We start from the raw sequence: 24,344 nt of genomic DNA, 5'->3' as shown, positions 1-24,344 counted from the left end.
GGGGGGCCTGACAGCATTGCTGGTGGCCGGCCAATTGCGGGGGGCTGGGTCAGCAGAGTCAGGAGTGATGTCTTCCTTCTGGTCTACACCTCTCTCTTATTAAGTCACACTGCCAGGCTGCATCACTCAGTTGGGTCCAGCCCCCCTGCCCTCCGCTGCAAAAGGTTTCTGTGGTCTGTGTTTCGATATGTTAATTCATGTCACAGCTTTATGGCAGTTTCAGGCGTTGGGCTGGATCCATTTTGGGGGGAGCCATTATGCCTGAGTACCTGCCTCCCTGAGGTGGGGACCCCATTAACATGCCCAGCTTGGGGGCTGTTGCCCAACTCCACCCTCAGGTGGCAAGGAACCATGTAGAGGCCCATGTGGGTCCACTGGAATTACCATTCCAGCTTTACCCACAGCAAGCAGACTGGGGATGGGATTTCATTGGATGGGAGGTGGGTCAACTGATGCCTGGATCCGTGCCCTATGCCACACCAATGCCCCTGCTACAGGAACTCATATAGTTCCTGGATAATCCAAACATTCTAGAATTCCATAAGCCATGGAGACGCGTAGTCCGAATGCAAGCTACCGCGTTTCGAGTAATTATAGCCTATTGGTTTTGAAAAAGAATTACTCGAAACGCGGCAGCTTGCATCCGAACTACGCGTCTCTATGTTTTATGGAATTCTAGAATGTTTGAATTATCCAGGAACTATATGAGTCCATGATGAATGCACATCAAGTTGGACTATGATATCACAATACAACTGGAGTGAGACACATTGAAATTTTCGGGAATTTATTCTTCTTTCTGTATATTTGTTGTTTCTTGCAAGAACACCTTGGCCTTATATAGTTATATTTCCGAATTACTGAACTTGTAATCTACATTATTTGCAGAAGTGAAACAGGCAAATTCGATGTCAGGCATTATTAGGAAAGGGATTGAAAATAAAACAGCCAATATTATAATGCCCCTGTATAGCTCTATGGTGCGACCTCATTTGGATTAATGTGTACAGTTCTGGTCACTGTACCTCAAAAAGGATATTGCAGAGCTGGAAAAAATACAGAAGAGGGCAACCAAGATGATAAGGGAGTTGGATCCCCTTCCTTATGAAGAAAGGTTGAAGAGCCTGGGACTTTCCAGTTGAGAAAAGAGACAACTAAGGGGGGAATATGGTAGAGGTTTATAAAATTGTGCATAGGGTGGAGGGAGTTGAAGCTGATGGATAGTAGATTCAGGACAGACAAAAGGAAATACTTTACACAGAGAGTGATTGAAATGTGGAATTTGCTGCCAGAAGATGCATAGACAGCTTCAGAAAGGGACTGAATAGATTCATAGATGATAGGTCTATCAGCAGCTACTAGCCATGGTGACTACAGGGAACCTCTACATTCAGAGGCTGTCAAACTCTGAATCTCAGTGCCAGGAGGCAACATCAGGGGAAGAACTCAGCTTCTATACCCTATTGCTGGCCCTGCAGAGGAGGTGGTTGGCCACTGTATGAGACAGGATGCTGGACTAGACAGACCACTGGTCTGATCCAGCAGAGCTCTTCCTAGGTTCTTAACCAGCCCACTACCTTTGCTGCTAGCAGATACTGTGCACAGGTCAGCAGACAAACAGAGGGGCTTGGTTGCTTCCCCACTGCCGCTTCCTGGCCCCAAGCTCGGCACAGGGGATGCAGCCTCATCCACAAGACTGTCGCTGCTGATTTTAGTGTTTTCTATGCCACGTGGATTCCCACAGGCTGTTTAACATCTAGTGACAAGTGAGGAAATGCTTTCGTAGAACACTGAATAAGTTTAATGTACCTACATACTTCTGACATTTCGGACCACTGACGTAGCCCATCCCAATCCTACCCCCACCAGCAATTCTGCAATACAGTCAATGGAAAAAAATTCTAGTTTGTTTTTACATATACTTCCCAGACTATGGGAAAATACTACAATGTTGACAGCCAACTGAAACATATAAGATTTCCCAATTAATACGTTTTGTGAAGTCTCTTACGGATTGCTATTGCATATCGCAGCTGGTAGAATAAAAAAAAGTGATGTAATCGGGAAACTAGTTTCAGCATGACGTCTCATTAACAATTATATATGGAAATCTATCGCGACGGAGTTCAGAGAACACAATACCAACCATCCCGAAGCTGGTCGATATCATCATCAAACACAGCTTCCTTAAGAGCACTCTTGTCGTAGGCGCTGATAGTGTCGGAGTATGGGTAGGGGTTATACTCCCGGGTTCGGGGTCCTGAAAAGGCACGTGGGGGCTGGGTGTTGAGTAAAGAAGTTTTGTTGTCCAGAGCCATCCTTCCCCCTTCCACTACATCGCTGTTTCCACGGACATCAATGGCTGTTGAGGCTATCCCACCATCTCGAGAGACCTGGGGACCAAATGTGCAATAAGATTATTTGGGCAAACAGAAGAGAGTAATATCGTGCTGCAGGATTACTATTCTTGCAGAGAGATATCAAATTTGGCTTGTAGCTGTTGCTTCCAGAGTGAAGGGAAAACAGCGAGAATTATAAGCTCCGTGCAGATTTTCAGACATGCAGTGTGAAGTCAGAGCACTGTGGCCCACTCCGAGCTGACAGGTGTATTAATATTTGCTTAGGGGCCCACATATTTGAAACCCAATGACTTATCCTTATGATCTGCACACTACAGAAACATGTGCAGACTGTGAGGATATGGAGAATGTGCACTGGATTCTTGCATATATGAAGTCCAATGTGCAAATTTTAGGGGGGGCTGGGAATGCCATGGAAGAAAGGAGGGGTCAGAAGGATTTCAGTCCTTCACTGTAGAATTTGTACATCTTTACTGAAAAACCACAATGAGCCATCAAGTCTAACAGCGTTGGAGAGAAATATCAATAGAGGAGGGGAAAGTTTCCTACAAAGAATGTTCTCTTTTTTTGTCCCCTGTAACAAAAATCACAAATGCACAACATTAAATAAAAGGTAAATGCTGGGAATATTAAAAACAGGAATTGCTCTGTTACTTAGTCCAATCTACGTTTGATGTGCAAACGTGGCCAAGTTAACACATGCAGCCATCTACATGGGTTGCTATGTGAAATTTAACTGTGTAGAAGATGTTCCACATGTAATGTATATGAGAAGATCCCCTGTGGGAAAATTAGTTGAAATCCAAGATATTTAAGTGCTTTGAACGTTAAAAGACAAACACTTTTAAAATCCATTTCACAGCTCCCCTCCAGACTACTTACAATATCACAGTCCTTTTTTCCATCACGTTTGATTGGTTCATTAAGATCTTCTTGACTACGAAAACTAAACTTTTCAATTGCCTCTGTGACTCCACGGAGAGAGCTGTAGATCTCATCAGAATTTAGATTCTCCGTATCATAATCCAGCACGCTGAAGACCAAATACATATGGGATATTAAAACTAAGGAGCAATTTGCTTGACCTTGAGCTATAATATAGCTCATTGGTGAACCATCACTTGGATTCCAGTTTTAACCATTTGCTATCTTACTGCTAACAGGCAACTGAATATTGGTTAAAATGATACATTCAGACAGTGAACTTGCATTGAACTGATTTCACTGTACGTTAGGACTACTTAAAAGCGATACTTTTAATCAAATTTGTAATAGAATTGTTCTCTCAACTATCATAAACCAAGGAATACAAAATAAAAAAAAAATTAAAAGCTCACGCATTCTATTATTCTTCCTCTAGGCCTAACTACAAGTATTTAATAAATGATTAACAGCAATAAAAGAAAGACATCAGTGATTATGGAACCCTTAAAATTTATGGTATTGTGGATTCAATGCATAAAACATAAAAATACTCATTTCAACTTTAAAATTTGCTTTCTGAATGTGAAATCTAAGTCAAAGAATTAAAATGGCTATGAGATAAGTATATCCAGAGGGAAAGCTAGCATATTGTACAGCTTAAAGAAACAAAAGATTTAGTGGTTCAGCATTAAATGTCAAGAATTCACTGCCACAGGAGGTGGCGGTGGCTACAAGCATGGACAACTTCAAGAGGGAACTGGATAAACATATGGAGCAGAGGTCCATCAGTGGCTATTAGCCACAAGGTATAGATAGGAACTCTTGGTCTGGGGCAAGTGATGCTCTGTATTCTTGGTGCTTGGGGGGGGGCAACAGTGGGAGGGCTCCTAGTGTCCTGGCCCCACTAATGGACCTCCTGATGGCACCTGGTATTTTTGGCCACTGTGTGACAGAGTGTTGGACTAGATGGGCCATTGGCAACTTGCCACCCCTTTTCATTTTCTTCCAATGTGCACTATAACACTACAATGGCTCTGATAAAAATTGATATCAGCACGTGGCAACAGACTGTCACGCAGCTATAGAAGTTACTACAGCAAGGGGAAAATGGCATCCATGATGGGCTGACAGTGGGAAAATGGCAGCAATGTGGGGACCCTTTGCTGGCAAGGAAAATGCAGACCGTTCCTTCCTAATGGCACGCTAACCCACTTGGACTACATAGTAATGTAAGTCTTGGAAAGAACTTACTCAGGATGGGAACAACCTGGAAAGAGCGCTTCAGATTGGAAGCTAAGGCAGAGGAAAAACCTCCATGGAAGTGTAAAGAATTAGCGGCAATTCCCACTTGTCTCTGACCATTTTGTTGCAGTGCCCACGGTAGATCTTTCAACAGACTGCAAAGAGTACTTAATAAATGCAAGCATAACACATGAATAAATCCTTAAAAGGTCTGCAAGGTGGTAGTTTGCCATTGCCTTCCTCTGTATAGCAACCCTGGACTTCCTTGGTGCTCTCAAGAACTTAGAGGGATAAAAACAGCAGACCACCATTCCATGGAAAACTGGGAAGCCATGACAATAATTCACAATGAAAAGCACCAACGGTTGTGGTTTGAATCTTACATTGTAAAAGCAAGACCAATGGAATTACTTTTACTGTATCAGTGAAGCCCTTCACGCCTCCATTTATCCTGTACAAAACCAAAGAAGTACTGCTATGACAAGAACCCAGGGATATAGAATGTTGGATCCAAACCTTGACACCAAGCACTGTTACTGTTCTAATTGGATTAGTCACTCTCACTGCTACTTGCTGAATCCTACAGCAAATGTGCAGCTTTCTACTATGATGAAATATATATGAGTAGGCTTGCCAAGTCCCCCCAGGGGGCGGGGAAAGCCCCGCCCCAGAGGCCTGTTCCCCGCCGCCGCCGGATTGGACCCCAGGGGGAGCCCCACCCCGACGTGCGCGTCACCCAGACGTGACGAGACCGCGCCGGGCACGCTGGGGGCGGGGCCACGGTCATCCGAGGGAAAACTCTACGTTTTTCCCTCAGATGGTCGTGGCCCCGCTCCCAGCATGCCCGGCAGCGTCACGTCACTTCTGGGTGACGTACGTGCATGCAGTGCGCGCGCTCCAGACACCAGCCAGGAGTCCCCCGCTGAGGCGCAACACCCGACTTGGCAACCCTATATATGAGGTATTTTGAGGGGAGCCAAAACAGTTTTGAGAAGACAAGCAACTATTCAGGGGAAGGCCAATGAGTGGGTTCTATGGATTCCTAAATCCTAAGTTCTTTGTGAGGGAATCTCTGGGAGTTGCTTTCTATATTACTTTGTTCATATTTGCACCTTAAGATCGAAAGTCTAATAATGAAGTCTAGGTTTGTATTATGTCAAGTCTTAAATTCTGTGGAAATGATACACGGGAAGATAAAGTCTAAATAATGTTGTAAAAAAAAGGCAAGATTAGTTATCTTTTTTTTAAAAATAAAAACTTTAGGAACAGAGAAAACCCTACTGACATTGTGAAGGGTTTTAATGGCTGAAACACAGAGGAAATAAGACAACTGAATTCCAACTTTACCAAAAAAGTAAATGATTAGATAATTGATTAGGTAACTGGTTTTTTGACTGCATGGATGTTCCTCAGTGAACATTTGGAAAAGGCTAGTGGGCCAAACAGGTCATGATGAGTGCAATCAAATCTGAACTTCTCAGATCTTGGAGGTTAAGCAGGATCAGCTGTAGTAAGTACATGGATAGGAGACCACCAAGGAATACGAGGGTTGCCACACAAACACAGGCAATGGCAACTTCCTCTATTTGTCCCCTGCCTTGAAAACTAAACGGGGTTGCCATAAGCTGACTGGCCACAAGCCTGGTTGTCATCAATAAAACAAAAAGCTAATCCTAGCCAAATCTCTCCCCTACATTTTGTAATTCCAATACTGCTTTCAAAAGCTCCATTTAACTGAATATTGGAGACAGTATAGAAGACAACTGGTTAAGAAATTAATTTAATCTCTACCACTGAATGGTGTAAAATTAAGTTAACACGAGAACAAGCAATGACAGGAACTTCATGCACACTTATTTTTATGTCATACAACAAAACATTCTAATGGAAAATGATAAACTTTGGATTGGATCCAGCCAACTCTTTCACTCAACTTTGGCCAATTCCTATCCTTATTACAGCTCCAATTCTTCCTATCCTATTACAGCTCTATTGGAGCTCTTCTGGTGGTCAAACGGGAACCTTTCCCCCTTTTTTTACCAGTGGGAAAACTGGTTGGATCCAACCCTTAGTACTCCACTGAGAGACATTACAATAAAATCATTTCTGAAAATACAAGGCACTACAATGAAATTTCTAGACTCCATGGCAACTTGGTTCCCGGGATTTGTTGAGCCTTGGTCTTCAATGTTATTTTTATTGTAAGCCACTCTGAGCTTCATAAAAGGCAGGGTAGATTTTTGTTTTTAAAGAATAAACTATGTTTTCGCAAAGGAGCCACACTGCAACTCCTAGACTAGGCTTGCCAAGTCCCCCCGGGGGGCGGGGAGACCCCCGCCCCAGAGGCCCGTTCCCCGTTGGCGGCGGATCGAGCCCCGGGGGGAACTCCGCCCTGACGTGCACATCACCAGGAAGTGACGTGATGATGTCGGGCACGCTGCCACGGTCATCCGAGGGAAAACTCTATGGTTTTCCTTCGGATGGTCGTGGCCCCGCCCCCAGCATGCCTGGCGTCGTCACGTCACTTCCTGGTGACGTGGATGCGGCGCATGTGCGTGCTCCGTGATCGGCCCGGGAGTCCCCCGCTGCAAAGGAAGGTAACACTTGGCAACCCTATCCAAGACTCAAAAGGAATACAGCAGAAGGCAGGCATCTGATTACAGCACAGGACCAGGAAACAATAGCTACTGTGAAGATGCAGGGGTGGCAATCCTGCAGACCCTTCAGGGTAGAAAAGGTTCCAATTCTGTATTTACAGCTGCTTTAGTCAATACAACAGAAGAGAGGCTACACTTTCTGTACAAATGAACACAGAGATGTTACACAGGATTCCAACATTTCCTCGACAAATAACTTTGCTTTGTGCTCACTCAAGAAAAAGTTTCAACAAAACCTCTAAACAATAGCGCAAGCCTGAATGGGCTCATGTGATTCACAGAGCACATTGTCATTTGATACATGAGCAAAATTAGCACAGAAAGGCAAGAGTTATGTACCTCTTGCTACATTACATTCTCACTGGACGTAACACATCACAGGACTCTGAGAAGCTACCCGGCAGGTTGAAAATAAAACAAAACAGAAAAGAGACGTGCATCGTGCCAGTCTCAGATGAAAAACCAAACTACTTAGTACAAATTCACTTGACTAACACTTTCCTCACCTGGAGAACTTTACAAGATATACCAAAATGTAGTAGTGTGGTATTTTGGAAAACTTTAAAATGACACATTTTTTTATCTACCACATGCACTGATTTTCAGCAAAGACAAACATTTAGCCAACAATGCTGAAGAAAAACACACTTGAAAATGTGACCGAACTATGCCTTTGATTCTTACTGATCAAAATGTGAATGAAATTGGAACACTGATATATTTTTGCAGCATAATTTTGGTTTAAAATCTTGAGGATGGTAAAATAATGGCCTTCTTCATTGAATCCATACTGGCACTGGAGAATGTCCTGCAAGCTGTAAATGGGTTTGACCAGCTACAAAACTTGTAGTCCTCCCCCATTATCAACCTATTCTTCCCCTATGCATTCAAATGCCACCATTTTCCCCAATATTAAAAAAATTCTCCCTTGACTCATCCTGCACCCTATATACCTTCCACTCCTCACCTTTAAACACCTAGAATTTAGACCTGGATTAATTTACACATGTAGAATCTATTCACTATTTCTCACAATCAAACCCTATGATCCTTATTCTTCACCCAACTCTTTAGCCAGTTTGATATAGTGGTGGAGTGCGCGGACTCTAATCTGGGAGAACCGGGTTTGATTCCCCACTCCTCCACTTGCACCTGGCTGGATGACCTTGGGCAAGCCGTAGCTCTGATAAGAGCTGTCCTTGAGAAAGAGCAGCTTCTGTCAAGAGCTCTTTCAGCCCCACCTACCTCACAGGGTGTCTGTTGTGGGGAGGGGAAGGGAAAGTAGTTTGTAAGCCACTCTGAGACACCTTTGGGTAGTGAAGGGCGGGGTATAAATCCAATCTCCTCCTCCTCCTTTACTTTGATTCATATGACCATCCTTTTTTTATTAATTCATATGACCATCCTTTTTTCCTCAATAAACTCCTCAACTCTGCTACATTGTCAAATAGTTTGTTCAGTTTTTTCCTGGGGAGATGGGAGAAGCCCCTCCTCTGGTTTCCTCCGTTCTCATCAAATTCCTTGGGTTTCTCTTCTTCTTGATCCTCCATTAATCTTTTTATACACTTCCGTTGGGTGCTTTCAGTAATCCTACAGCATCCTATCCCATCTACACCACAGTTACATTTTCCTTCTCAGGCTACTCCTTTTCATTCTGTCCTTCGTCTCCAGATGCTGAATAATACTTATTTAAATGTCTCAACATCATACTAAACTTCAAATATCCAAGACGGAAATTCTCCTCTTTCTTCTCAAGCCATCCTTGTCCTTGCCTTCTCTGCTTCCAACAACAATGTCCCCTGATAACCAGACATAACTTTGGCTTTCATTGTACTCTTTCATTTAGTTCTCATAGTCTGTCACAAAATCATGTTGAATGATACTGTCAAAACTTAGCTCTTGCCTTCTACCCCCATCAAGGAAAACTCTTGTTTCATTCCTTAGTCATCCTGCACCAACTACTGCACCTTTCTGTTCTACAACTTTCCCGTGTTGCATCTGTGGTCTCTTCTCATCCAGAACTCAGATCCAGAACTGTCAAAAGTACTCATCCTCGCATGGTCTAACCATTGTGTTGGATCCTATCTAGTGAAAAAATCCTTCTTCCTATCTTCAAAGATCTCCACTGCCTTGCCTCCCTTAAATTGCCATGTGATTTTAGCTCCCCCTACTCATACCCCCTTCAGCTATCACCTTCACCCATTCTCCATTGCTGTCCTTTAATGCCTAGAACTCCCTCTACCACCACCTACATTGTGCTATTTCTCTTGCATCCTTCAAATCATAGGTTCATATCTTTTTATGAAACTCTGGAATCATCACCTGCTATTAAAACAAAGCCTAAGTACATGTCATTGCATTTGTTTACATTAGTTTCTTGCTATTTTGCCTCTACAGTTTCTTCCTTCTCTTGACTGGTTTATTAGCAGTTCCCTCCTAATGTTTTTAACCTATAATTTTCTGTCCAGGGGCCTGATTTTTGTTTAAACTACTCTGAAAGGGCATCATATACACAATAACAGTACAAATCAACTGGAAACACTATTTGCAAAAGTCCATGGGGAAGGATTATTTTCAAATTATTTTTCTAAATTGTTTTTAAGTGTTTTAAACAAACAGCTATTGAAACCACACAGCTCTTAAAAATTTAATTCTGCACATAATTTAACAAACAAAACCTGCTACTCCCGTTTGTTCAAAGTAACATAAATGCCTGGATTATATCATATTACTAGCATCACAAAATAGAGTTCATTTGACATTTCATAATATCTCAATGTCCAGAATCCACAATCTATGTTCATAACTCAAGAATTAATCTTTATAAAATAGCTCAAGAAAGAACAGCAGCTTCTGAATTTTTTAAAAGAACAACAATTTATGCAAGCAAATACATTTAGTCAGAACAGATACTGTACCATGCATAGATAATGTGAAGGGAGAAAAAAAAGAAAGAAATGCAATATGAAACAACATCCATTTACAATAACCAATCACACAATATGAAAAACAACGATTCATGCTGAAAACTGGAAGAGTCACAAGGTGAACAAAGAGATGAAAAGAAATGCACAATTTTTACAGATGTCACAATATTATTTTCCACCTGCACCAGACTTCAAAAAACATGGTCTGATACAGATCTTTTTTTCCCCCCCAATAATATCTGGAGCGTAAGGATAAAAAAAAGATTATCCTAAATTCTTCTAAGTATCAATAATCTCCCTCTTTGTTTCTTGGCTCATAGAAACTGAACCTATGTGTGGATCTCCATTTCCATCTCCTTGTTCAAGTGATGTTATCATTATTTTGCTCTGAATATCCCATAATAAAGTGCATTAAAATAAATGAAGGACTGAATAGTATGGGTGATTTTGCACAAGAGCTGCCTCGCGGCACAGCTGCACGAAACTGCGGAGGAAATCGGGCGAAGCCGCGGGTCAAATGCAGCCCCGCAGCCTCGGGTGTGAAATTGACAAATAGTGTTGGGGCAAACGGCAGCTGCGCTGCGAGGCAGCTCTAGTGCGAAATCACCCGTATGACTAACTAGTGTTACTGTAACTTGTCCACTTAAGTAATTGGGGACTTTTTCATACACTGTTCTCTGGGTTCAATTATTCCTTTCTCAGATACTGATGTTTATCACTGCAAGTTTTTGACATATGCATTGGTCTATCTTCCAACACTTATGATTGAAAAGGGACCTCTGTGCCTTTGGTGTAGTGGTTTGGTGCCAGTTTGGTGTAGTGGTTATGTGTGCAGACTCTAATCTGGGAGAACTGGGTTTGATTCCCCACTCCTCCACTTGCACCTGGCTGGATGGCCTTGGGTAAGCTGTAGTTCTGGTACAGCTGTCCTTGAAAAAGAGCAGTCTCTGTCAGAGCTCTCTCAGCCCCACCTACCTCACAGGATGTCTGTTGTGGGGAGGGGGAGGGAAAGTAGTTTGTAAGCCGCTCGGAGATTCCCTTGGGTAGTGAAGGGCGGGGTATAAATCCAATCTCTTCTTCTTCTTCTTCCTCTTCTAAAAAGTACTGAAAAGTGACCCAAATGCAGTGCTAATCTTTGTTGTCTGATCCACCTAGGGGTTATACATGCGCTGAAATACATTTTGACCTGTTTATCCTTAGCTGGATGGGGAAAAGCTAAGGAGGCCCTCAAATCCAATCCAGCAGCCCAAGCTGCAGTGAAACCCTACCCACCATCTCTTGGTGGAAAGCTGGAATCATCCCCAGCCAATTGGAGGGACTTCAGCTTTGTCTGCTGGGATACAAGTGTTGTTTTTACATGTGCTTTGTTTAATCAGGGCTAGTGACCATAAATGTACCCAATTAGTATCAATTCACAGAAAACAAGAAGGCTGGACTTTTGTATAACTGCATTTAGCAGTTAAACACATTAGGGTGATGTGCTCTTGTAGATACACAATGAATACAAGCTGGGGAACATCGGTCAATTATGCTCCCTGGTGCAAGGCCTTCAAAGTAACTCTGCATATGTAAAACACATATAGCTTTTCCTTCACATTTTATGATATTTGCCCTTGCAAATATCAGTGTATACACAGCAGCCACATTTGACACGTGAAATGTGAATCATCTCCTAAGAACCCAGGTAAATACTGATCTTAAGTACTCCTGGAAGAACTGTGTTAACTGTTTAGGAAATGGAAAAAAGAATAAGCAGATCTTTCCCAACTCCATACAATGCTGCTGAATTGAAGTGCCTTCTTCCACTGGGACTCATGGCAATATAATGCCTAGCGGCAACTAGTCTGCGTATTGTCTGAGTCAGGTAGCTTGACTACAAGGTAGGACAGTTTAACTTTTCTCCTAGTCTCTGCTCTCGATCTGATCTCCTGATTCCTAGCATGAGACTCAACCCCTGAGCTTTCATTACACACCCAAATCTGAGAGGGAAGTGGGTTAAAGGGATAACTCTGTGTGTGTAAAACGAGTCCTGACCTTGCTTTTATTGCAGTGCTTCCGGCAACAGGAATGAAGAAAGAAGAAGGTTTGCTATATTACCTCCATAGTGTAGTACTTGCAGAGATTTGCCTGATGACCTATCAGGAAACACTAGGGAACAGGGCAATCATGTGATTTCTCCACACGTTAAAAAATAAATACAGAGTACGAGCGGCTGTCCCTCACCAAAACCCCTGTGCCTGTCTGCTTGAAAGCACTGAGCCAACGGTAAATAACATTGTGACACCTCAAGACAGGTTGGATTTTAACAGGTAGCTTGTTACCTGGGAGAGTAAGTGCGCCTGAAAGTCTTGTGAGGAGGAGCAGCGGGGATGGAGTTAGGCTGAAAAAGGGGAGGGGGGTGCTTCGACAGCCCATCTGCACTCCAACCCCAGAAACGACTGCAGTGGTCACAGGAAGGAAAAAAGAGAAAGGGGGGGGGGACAGAAAAAGAAAAAGGGGGGGACAAAAAAAAGGAAAAGGGAGGAAAAAAAACTATAATCTAAGAGGCTGAGTGTTTTCATGCTTTCTCAGCAAGAAAGAAAACTTAACAGAAACAAATGAGACAAGAATACTCCACTGATTTGCTTCGTGCAAACATGTTAACATTTTAGATGGGTGGCTGTGTTAGTCTGTCTGTGGCAGTAGAACAGAGTAGGAGTCCAGTGGCACCTTAAAGACTAACAAAGTTTGTGGTACGCAGGGCTCTACTGGTAGCAGGAGCTCCTTTGCATATTAGGCCACACACCCCTAGTGTAGCCAACCCTCCAAGAGCTTACAGAGCTGCTCACTTCCTCAGATACTTGAAGTCACTGATATCTGAAGAAGTGAGTCACTGAAGAGGTCACTGGTATCTGAAGTGAGCAGTGACTCATGAAAACTCATACCCTGCCACAAATTCTGTTAGTCTTTAAGGTGCTACTGGACTCTTACTCTTTTCTAATGTTAACATTCTGTAATTGATTATATGCTTTGGAGACATTTAGGATAGTCCTTGGTTGTTTAAATTTGCTTGTATATAATATATAGCAAGGATGATCAACTGAAATCAACAACAGCAAAAAATAGGCATCCGACTTTATCTGGAGGTAGTTACCCGTCATTTAACCCATTTCAAAATATCAATCTGTTCACTGTTGTGAATATGCGTCTGGCACCAGTTTATCGTAAAACCTCATGTAACAGAATCACAGATTGAAAAGGAACCCACAACGGGTATCCATACACATAAAGCGTTACCGGCCAACAGATTGATGTATAAATCTACGGATGGAAAGAATAAGTCTCGTAATTTGTACTTCCAATAAAACTTGCAGTCGCTTGAGCAGGTGCTCTTTTCATGAAACTGGATTTCTACTTTAGCTTTTCTTGTAACAAAAAAACCCATGGGCTTGCAGTTCATTTAAGCCACTCCATCCCAGTGTTCATGCCTTAAATACACCTTCCCTTGGCAAGTTCGGTGATAGTATGAGAATGAACTGGCCATGGAAAAAAACAGAAATGCCTTCTTGCTTTCAGATGCCCAGGGGTGAAGCTACGAGAGAGGCGGACCTGGGACTTCCAGAGACATGGCATCCTGAACAGGAGCTTCTGTATACAGCTCCTTCGATCTTAACTCCCAGAGGGCTTTTTGTCTTCAATGCTGGTGGGAAAGAGGAGATAAATCTGCCCCTCCAAGAGGAGGCACTTTGACCATCACCCCCAGAACAGTCAGATTCCATCAAGACTGCATGAACTGACATTGGCTCAAAGCCAAATAAGGCTGCCTCCCTTCTTTTCTTTTTCATTGCACCCCCTCCTCTTATCTTTTAAGCATATGTTGTGTGTTTTTTAATCTTCATTCACTTTCAAGTCATTACATAGACGTTGGGAAATAATAAGAAAGACTATTTTAAAAAGACTAAGCTCATGACAGACTACAACCCCCTCTTTATTTTTATTTTTTCCATTCGGGATTCTGACAAGTTTTGTTGAAGGGGGGAAAAGAACAATGGAGTTGTGATCAGTACTAATTATTATGGCCTTCAAATACTGGGGGTGGTGTTAGGAGAAGACTATAAACTGCTGCATAACACAGGCTTTGGAATTCAAACTGCATCATGATCTAACTACTTTCCTTTTATTTCAATACTAAGATGCCATTTTGAACTCACAAATACATTGGACTTAAAAGTTAACAGATTGTCCGGACTGTTCAAGCTGGGATGGCTTTCAAGTATTTTTAAGTACTGAAGTGCAAAGTTTTTTATACACAAAATTTAAAGACTTACTGTAATGATTTCATGTCTTGGTATGTCTGTTTCTTTAAATGTTGTTTGACTGCAGTAATGTAAGAAGAGTGAAAGAGGGAGACAAGTGTGATGTGATTGGCTGATGACTGAGAGAGTGGGAGGAGGGGTGTCTATGACAGTGATTCTGCGTGTGAAGTTTGAAGAGAGAGCATAGTCTGTGTAACTATGGGAGTTTTTGAGTCTATTCTGTGTGAATAAGACAAACAGTTTAGTCTGTGTGAATATGAGTTTTGAGTCTATTCTGTGTGAATAAGACAAAGAGTTCAGCATGTGTAGCTATACAGATGAGACAGAGAGACAGAGAGAGAGAGATTAGACTGAGTGTCTACGCCTGTCAGAGTGGGGTTTTGGGAGTTTGAGAGACTGTTTGTGACACCAAGCTTTGCCAGTTATATTTACAAGTTCCTTTCATCAGCAACAGTTCAAAATAACCAGAAAACTATTTTGTTCTTTATTAAATAAATCATTTTTTTGTTTAAACTTATCCCAGAATTCAGAATAGTCCTTCCTCAGGGCCACATAGTCCTCTGAAGTGCCCAGACCCTAGGTCATTCTACCAAGAGAGAGAGATTTGGAATTTTTAATTCCTGGTGGCAGCAGAAATCTACCAAGTTTAGGTAAACAGAGTGTTTTAAAAGTAAAACCTTCTCCCCAATAAGCTTACCCCTCTTCCCCTCCCACTGAGAGTGGTCTGATGAAATTTTGCTCAGCTATACCTCTTCATTTCTGATTTTATGTCTACAATTGTTATTCTCCTCTGGATGGGAAACTGGATTATTGGATCTGAAGGGGTTTTTTGGGGTGTTCTAAAGCTTTGATTCTGGTGCTTTCTGGTGTTTTCCGAAGACCTTGACCTCTTGAGAGACACAGACAGCTTCCAGCTTAATTCCTACGGCAACTGAACTAAAAATGGCACTTTATGAATCTTATGGTCTCTGCTGCCACCTTTTGTCAGGAATAAAAAATGCAACAACTAGATATTTCTACATTTTAATTGGCAGGAATAATTATTTGAATGTATAATTGAAGACTCAAGCTTCTTTTAACAATACTAAAAAGTACTAATTTTTAAAGTAACTGGGATATTAACCATAATAATATACTAATATATTAATTGTTTAATCAAATTCTCATCCTCCTTTTTAACCTATATACTTTCTTTTTAAAAATAATTACATAATCTAGCATTCTTTATCTTCTTTTTAATCCAAATACAATCTCCTTCCTCCAAAAAACAAGGAAGAAACTAAATTGAACGGTTATTTGTATTTTTAAATATCTCAGCTTATATTTCTTGGAATTCTAAAAGTTGTAATACAGCATTTGAATTTAATGTTTTGCTTGATGGTATGATAATCGGTATTCTTTATAAAAATAGCTGTATAACAAGCAAATGAGAAGTTTGTACCAAATATTTTTAGATAGATCAAATAAATGACATAAAATGACAACACACCTGAAGGGAAAGGGGACGGGAAGCATGAGGAAACAGAAGAAGAATTAGAGCCAGATTTCTCAGGCCTTATGGAAAAAGATCCAAGAGACTTTGGTGATACTATCACAAACTATTACTGCTTAGATTAAAGAATCTGAAGAACACACTCAATAATGAATCAAGCAAGCTGGAGAAAGTACTTACAATAAAATTTAAAAAGACATCTCAATCCTAAAACAAGAATTTACAGCAGGACTAGTTGAGATTCAAAAGAAAGTTGAACAGGAGATTGATAAAGTCCAACACAAAGGTAGAGAATTACACCAAAAAGTCCTAGTTCAACAGTTAGAGCTCACTAATCAAAAGACTGAAACTTTAGATACCCAGAGTAGAAATTGTAATCTTCAAAATAGATCTATTTCAGACGATTTGGGTAAGATAAACCTCAAAGAGAATTTCCGTATGTTGTTATAAGACAATTTTAAGATTGAAGGAGACTTCCAGATATCGATCAAATATATATACAAAGTTAACTTGAGATTTGCAAGTAAGAATAGAAAACACTGAGACATATTAGTCTAATTTACACATAAGAAAACAAGAGATTTTATACTGAATAAGAGAGAATTTCCACTTAAAGTTTAGGGAACAGAAGTACAGATTTTTCAAGATTTCCCATCAACCCTATTGAAAAAGAGAAAGGATTTTGATTTTTTTAAGACAAATTCTTCAAAAGAAAGATATATTGCTGGAGAATTCCATTCACTCTCACAGTGCTATTACCAAAGGGAAGAAGACTAATATTGACAACTGAACAAGCCAAACAACTCTTTGAAGAATTTTCGACAGGAAACATACCTGAAGATTTACAACTCGAAAAGGTGAAAACAGAAAAACAACAAAGAAGCCTAAGATAATGAAGAAGGAAAATTAGATCAGGCAGTAGCATTTTAGCAAAATGGATAGCTTAAACGATATATCATCAATGGCCTAAATTCCCCTACAAAGCTATCAAAAGCATTCAATTTATTAAAGCAACAAAAAGCAGATATTATCTGTATTCACAAAACCCACATAAAGAAAGAACATGAATATTTTTAAAGAACAAGAAATTGGATAAAGCCTATTTTTATCATCAGCTGATCAAAAGAAAAAAGGTGCAACAGTTTATAGAATGAAAGAATGAATAAATGTTTTAGAAGAACTGAAAGATCCTGAAGGGAAATCAGATTTCTTGAAGTCAAGATCAACACATTGATATCACTAAATGTCCCAAACAATGCTAAAGAAAATTTTTATGAGAAATTCTTTCAAATGGTATTGGATTTTCAAGAAGGAGAAATCATGATTTTTGGAGATATGAGTGGCATAATGGACTTAAAAAAGATAAATCCAGAAAAACAAAGGGGGGTAAACTCCCTAAAAATGCCTTCCGATCAAGAAGGTGACTTTAATGGAAATCAAGCAATTAAAAAACCAAGTTACAAACCGAAGAAATACAGAAGAAATTAAGCTTTTTGAAACAGAAATATTTTGAGCATGCAAATAAACCCGAACTTTTTTGGCCCACTGCTTAAGAAAAGAAGCTGAAAGAAGAATGATAACAGGAGTGAAAAAGCTTTACAGAATTACATGGAGAAAGAAATACATGAGCAGTTTATTTCGTTTTCCTCACAACTTTATAAGAAAGAAAATCTAGCAGTAGAAGGACTTGAGGAATATATTAAAGATATATCTATTCCAATGTTTACACCAGAAAACAGAGATATTCTGAATCATTACAATACAAGAGATCTCACAAGCTATTAAAAAATGAAGAAAGACAAAGCACCAGGCTCGGATGGGTTAATGGCAATGCACTACATATGCTTGGAAGAAGAGTTAATACTGCCACTCCAGAAGGTGATGAACAAAATAAGTGAAGATAAGACCTTGCCCCAAACATGGCAGGAGGCACATATAACACTGATTTACAAAGAGGATAATGATCCAATGTTACCTCAGTCTTATAGACCCATATCCTTACTGAACATGGACTACAAACTTTTTACTTCGATAATGATAAAAAGGTAAAGAAAACTGATAACAAAAATAATTCATCCTGACCAGACTGGCTTTGTACCAAAGAAATTTATGAAGGAAAATGTTCAATTTGTAATTGATGCAATGGAATTCGTGGAGAAAAAAAAAGACAAAAAGGCTTTTGAGAATTTCTCTTGGACATTTATTTCTACAAAGAGTATTAAAGAGTAAAAGAATTTACACAAAGCAGAATGCAAAAAAAATTAATTAATGTAGTATTAGCAGAAGGATTTCAAATTGAGAAGGCAAACATGGACAAGGGGGACCCAATAGATGTTGTTTACCTTGACTTCCAGAAAGCATTTGATAATGTTCCTCATCAAAGGCTCCTAAGTAAGCTCAATAGTCATGGGATAAAAGGACAAGTCCTCTTGTGGATCAAAAACTGGCTAATTAATAGGAAACAGAGAGAGTATAAATGGCCAATTTCCACAGTGGAGGGTGGTAAGCAGTGGGGTACCGCCAGGATCCGTACTGGGTCCAAAACTTTTTAACTTGTTTATTAATGATGTGGAGTTGGGAGTAAGCAGTGAAGTGGCTAAATTTGCGGATGACACTAAATTGTTCAGAGTGGCGAGAACCAGGGAGGATTGTGAGTGACTCCAAAGGGATCTGTCGAGGATGGGCGAGTGGGCATCAACATGGCAAATGGGGTTCAATGTGGCCAAGTGCAAAGAGATGCACAATGGGGCCAAAAATCCTAACTATAAATACATGTTGATGAGGTCTGAAATGGCAGAGACTGACCAAGAGAGAGATCTTGGAGTTGTAGCAGATAACTCACTGAAAATGTCGAGACAGTGTGTGATTACAATAAAAAAGGCCAATGCTATGCTGGGGATTATTAGGAAGCGAGCTGAAAACATATCAGCCAGTATCATAATGCCCCTGTATAAATCAGTGGTGCAACATTTGGAATACTGTGTGCAATTCTGGTCACCACACCTCAGAAAGGATATTATAGCATTGGAAAAAGTGCAGAAAAGGGCAACTCGAATGATAAAAGGGCTGGAACACTTTCCCTATGAAGAAAGGTTAAGGCGCTTGGTGCTCTTAGCTTGGAGAAACGACAGCTGAGGGGTGACATGATAGAGGTTTACAAGATTATGCATGGGATAGAGCAGGTAGAGAAAGAGGTACTTTTCTCCCTTTCTCACAATACAAGAACTTGTGGGCACTCCATGAAATTGCTGAGCAGTCAGGTTAGAATGGATAAAAGGAATTACTTCTTCACCCAAAGAATGATTAACACATGGAATTCACTGCCACAGGAGGTGGCGGCGGCTACAAGCATAGATGGCTTCAAGAGGGAATTGGATAAACATATGGAGCAGAGGTCCATCAGTGGCTACTAGCCACCTGGTACAGATAGGAACTCTTGGTCTGGGGCAAGTGACGCTCTGTATTTTTGGTGCTTGGGGGGGGCAACAGTGGGAGGGCTTCTAGTGTCCTACTCCCACTGGTGGACCTTCTGATGGCACCTGGTATTTTGGCCACTGTGTTACAGGGTGTTGGACTGGATGGGCCATTGGCCTGATCCAACACTAGGTTCTCTTATATTATGTTCTTATATCTTAAGGCAAAGAGGAATTACAATTGAAAAGCTACGCTGATGATGCTGTTTTGACAAACTCCAACCTGCACAAGATGCTTCAACATATTATAGAACAAATGGAAAGATTTGGATCCTTTTCGGGATTTAAAATTAATTTAAAAAACCAAAATAATCTCCAGATATTTAACAAAGTAAGAAGAAGAAGGTACTAAGAAAATTACAGGATACGAATTAACAACAAATCCACTCAAATATTTCGGTATAAATCTGACCGGGCAAAGTGATACATTGTTTAAAGATGATTACGATGCAGTGTGGAAGAGAATACAAAAGGATTTGGAAAGATGGTGTAAATTAAAGCTGTCCTGGCTGGGATGAGTTTCTGTAATAAAAATGCATATATTGCCAAATTAATTTTATTTCAGATTATATCAATTAATATACAATGTTTATTTGTCTGGTATATCTCCAACTAACTTCCAAACTTAAAGAAGCTGCTCATGCTTATAGAGGTTGAATAAAAGATTGAAAATATAATCACCCAATGGTAAGACCATTTATTAGGACAAATCTACAAGCTTTTACTTCAATATGATACAGAAACAGAACAAGTTAAAATGTGTATGCTGAAATGGATTCACAGTTTTGGAGAAGAGATAACATTTCAACAATGGGAAAATTTATGGATGAAAGATATAAAATTCACTACAAGTCAAGCATTAAGAGAAAATTGGTATAAGATGTTTTACTGATGGCACATTACCCTGAAAGATATTGAATCTATGGACAAGAAATACGTAGGGATGTGCTTTAAGTGCAAAGAAATAGAAGGTACTTTTTACCACATGCAGTGGACTTGCAAAAAGACCAAAAAAATTTGGAAAGACATAGAAGCTGAGATTCAGTAAATTTTAAAAATTGACTTTGCTATGAAACCGGAGACTATGTTGTTGAGAATTTCCCCAGACAACACCAAAAGAACATAATGTGAACTGTTTAGATATATGCTAACTGCAGCCAGAGTAGTAATGGCAACTAAATGGAAAGTGGAGGAATCTCCTACTAGTGAAAACTGGAAATATAAAATGGCAGAATATGCTGTAATGGCCAAATGAATGAATTATGTAAACAAAAGACTGATCAAGGAATTTGAAAGAAAATGGGAAACTTATTACACCAATTATAAAGATGAAATATAAGTAATACAGATTACAGATTGGTTCTGATCCATATGAAGTCATCGAAATGCTGGGTTTTTTAGATGTTATAGTTTTGATATAGATTTTGATATAGTTTCAGTTTTAATATTTATATTAGCTAATTGATTAATACAATCAATATAATCAGAATAATAATTAATACAATCACTATAATCAGAATAATTAGTATTATAAGTATTTTATGATAGCTTACTATATTTTTGGAAATATCTTTAAAACGCGTTGCTTGCTTTTTTACTAAAGTTTTATTATAGCAATTATACTATATAAGATATATTAATGTTTTAAAATTATTCAAGAATTACTATATTGTTATAATTCCACATATTAAATATCTGATAGTTAATGTTAAATAATTTCCTGATTTTAAGACAATTAGTTCATATGGTTTATTAAATATTTATCAATCTAATGACAAGTTTCATCAAGATTGAGAAAATAATCCTGAATATTATGAATATGCTGTATATTTGAAATACGTAATCTAAATATTATATATTTATCATATTCTGGATAGTCCTTGTAATATGCATTCTAAATTATTTTTCTAAACTTTTGCCCACTTTCCCTTTTTTCTTTCTGTATTCCTATTTTGTTTTTTAAAAAATAAATGCATACATCCAAAAAAAGAGAAAGAGGTGGAAATGTGTATCAGAGGCCCAGGTGTAAATCTGTAAATGGAGTGGAAATGGCCAATGTGAAGTCCAATCAGCTCTGACATTTATTTGTATTCCAAAGCTATCCTCTTCAAAACATCCTTTTGCCATTTTTGGTGTGAACAAATGCAAAAATATTAAAGTCTTTATTCTCTGCTGTCTCATGTATACATTATTATCATCATCATCATCATCATCATCATCATCATCATCATCATTATTATTATTATTATGGAGGATCTGTGATATTCGTAGAAGGGAATCCCTCCCCTCATCACTAGTGATTCCCCTTACAGCTCAGTGCTGATGCTGGGCCCGGCATGTCTCCTGGGCTACCATTATCTGCGTTTCTGCAGAGAACGCTTCTTTATTTTGGGGGTAATTTAAATCCCTCGTGTATTTTTTCCAGATTTTTTTGCATACCTAGGGGGACCCCCTAGTCTGCAGAACAATCTCTTTAGCTTCTGTGTGGCGTTGATCCACAGATTTAGATATCTGCACGTGGGGGCCACAGGTGGCTAATAGTATAGGTTTATTGCATTTAAATTGCACCTTTCTCCCAACACAGAACTCAAGGAAGAACAGATAGGGCTCTAAGGAGGTCTTCCATGCCAGTACTGGTCATATTCAAACCTACTTGGTATCAGCAAGGTTGCAAAAAACAAGAGTGTCCAAAATGTACCTTGGAAATTATTAGGACTTAAAACATTTCTCAGGCAGTCTGAAGTCCATATAGGGTTGCCAAGTGAAAAAATCGCCGCAGCGGGGGGACTCCCGGCTTGCGGCTTTTGGCCAAAGAGTTTTCCCTCGGTGGGCCCCCCAGCGTGCCCGGTGGCGTCACGTCACTTCCTGGTGACGTGCACGTGGGGATGGGGTTCCCCCTGGGGCCCGGTCGGCCGGCGGCGGGGAACAGGCCTCTGGGGCGGGGGTTTCCCCGCCCCCCGGGGGGACTTGGCAAGCCTAAATCCATATATATTTCCATCTTCCATGTGATTTAAAGGTTCAAACACAGAAGAGAGAGTCAAAAGCCCAGGACAGATATTCCCGAACTCTTTATCATAATAAGGAGAGGGCTCCACAACCTCAACATGTGTCTCTCCTCGCTCCTGTTGTTCCCTCATGCTAAATTTCCCCCTATCTTCCATTTTCTAAGCTCACCATAGTACAGGATAAGATCTCCATTGATATTACTGATAAACTGTAGCTAGAAGCCAGACCCAACCATTGGGGGCTGGGGTGAAAGACACTCTCAGAGGTGCAAGGAAAGGGGACTGGCCTCATGTGTAATCCCTTTACCATAATATGATCCATTCATATAATTTCAGATATAAAAACAGACTTTTTTTCCCCTTTCATGACTAGTACGTAAAGGACAGAATCAGGCAGGGAAAGTTTCCAAATACATACCATGCCAGAGAAGTTATATTGTAGGATGTTAGAACTGGCCTTGTGAATTGTGGTTTGAGTTAAAATCTGGTTAGAATTAATACCAGTCTCCAAATACACCCATTGTTCAAAGTCATAGAGGTTTATTAAGGTTATAGAAGGCTTGATACCAGCCAACACTGCTGTCCCTCAGCACGATGTGCTGCACCTCTTAGGACAGGGTGTATTTCTGAAGCTGCTGGAGTATTCAGTTTGTCGTTTTTGTTTCTACTGAGCTTTAAGAACATTGTATAGGCAAAGGTCACATTGGTGTATAAAAGAAATGAAAAATGCTGCAAGGCTGGAAGTTGAAGTCATAAATAATTCTATCGCACGTTACAGCAAATGTCTCTGTGGAGACAGTGTTGTGAAAGTCACTTAAGAAACCAGATAGAAATAGCAGTTAAGCTGTTTGCAAGATACTGTTTCACCAAAGAGCGAGAGAAAAAAGAAAGGTAAGTGCCACAACATTCAAATTTCACCTACCTGTGGGATGACATCCAAAACCATGCAACCTCAACTTTTAATGGGAAGTCTCACATATAGTAGAATGTAGTAGTAATAGTAGTAGTAGTAATAGTAGTAGTAGCCATTGGCCATTACAAATTTTACAAAACCATAAAATACATTAACAGGTAAAACTTTGAGATCAGAGGTTAAAATTAATTTAGTTAGTAAAACAGAATAATCTGATCCAACCAGAAATGAACGGAGCTACCCCATTCGATACCGCACTAGCTCTAATCTTCTTGGTTGCAAGGGTGAATCACATATAAGCATAAGATCTTCTCAGCTATGTTTTCATATAAGCATAAGTTCATCTCATCTATCCTGTTACTTTATAACTTGTCTATCTCTATGTTTATAATCTAAAAATGCAATGCTTTGGCAGAAAAGGAAGGACATTTCAAAACTTAAGAGATAAGTTGTTAGAGGGTTCTCAGTTAACCCTACAGGTGTTTCAGGCTCTATGCAAACACAAGACATATTATAGTTCATTCATATAACAGTTTTAAAGGTTCTATTCCTACGTGAGCTTTCTAAACTAGTCTTTGTAGATAGAAACAAAGCGTGGGAAAGCAGCAGCAGCAAAAAAGGAAGGAAGGAAGGAAAGTAAAATAACAAAAGAACAGCACAGCCAGCCAGAGCTAAGCAAATAGAAATACAATTTACAAATGCAACAAGTATTTCAGTGTGCAAATGGGAAAGTTGGAAAAATGCTTTAATGATGGCACCTGGAAGCAGCACCATTTGGTTGAAGACAAGAAATGCGACTGATTATTTCTTTGGTGTCCTACTATCTTCCAACAACATCATGAAGGTTGGGACTAACAAGAACCTCAGACATTTAACACACAACCTGAACTAGGGCTGCCAAGTCCCCCCCGGGGGCGGGGATTTCTCCACTCTAAGGGCCCCCAATCCGCCGGTCCGGATCCGGCCGGTGGGGGGAACCCCAACCCCAAAGTGGCCAGATCGGGCCGATGTGCCCGGCATGATGATATAGCCCGGAAGTGATGTCATCACGCTGGG

The 24,344-nt window shown here is 40.1% G+C and overlaps 1 protein-coding gene across 1 annotated transcript in view; it reads right to left on the bottom strand.

Moving 5' to 3' along the window:
- Window positions 1-24,344, bottom strand: part of CLASP1 (cytoplasmic linker associated protein 1) — a 334,150-nt gene that overhangs the window by 37,087 nt on the left and 272,719 nt on the right. Inside the window, exons 33-35 of the mRNA XM_015419605.1 lie at window positions 12,432-12,548; window positions 3,243-3,393; window positions 2,147-2,393 (exon numbers count right to left, since the gene is read on the bottom strand). Of these exons, the coding sequence (XP_015275091.1) occupies window positions 2,147-2,393; window positions 3,243-3,393; window positions 12,432-12,548 (515 nt within the window). The remainder of the gene's footprint in view (window positions 1-2,146; window positions 2,394-3,242; window positions 3,394-12,431; window positions 12,549-24,344) is intronic.

This window comes from Gekko japonicus, unplaced genomic scaffold, assembly GCF_001447785.1.
Source record: "Gekko japonicus isolate JY-2015 unplaced genomic scaffold, Gekko_japonicus_V1.1 scaffold1037, whole genome shotgun sequence".
Lineage (NCBI taxonomy): Eukaryota > Metazoa > Chordata > Lepidosauria > Squamata > Gekkonidae > Gekko > Gekko japonicus.
Note: the sequence above shows the minus strand (reverse complement) of the source record. Positions and strands in the feature narration are given on the sequence as shown.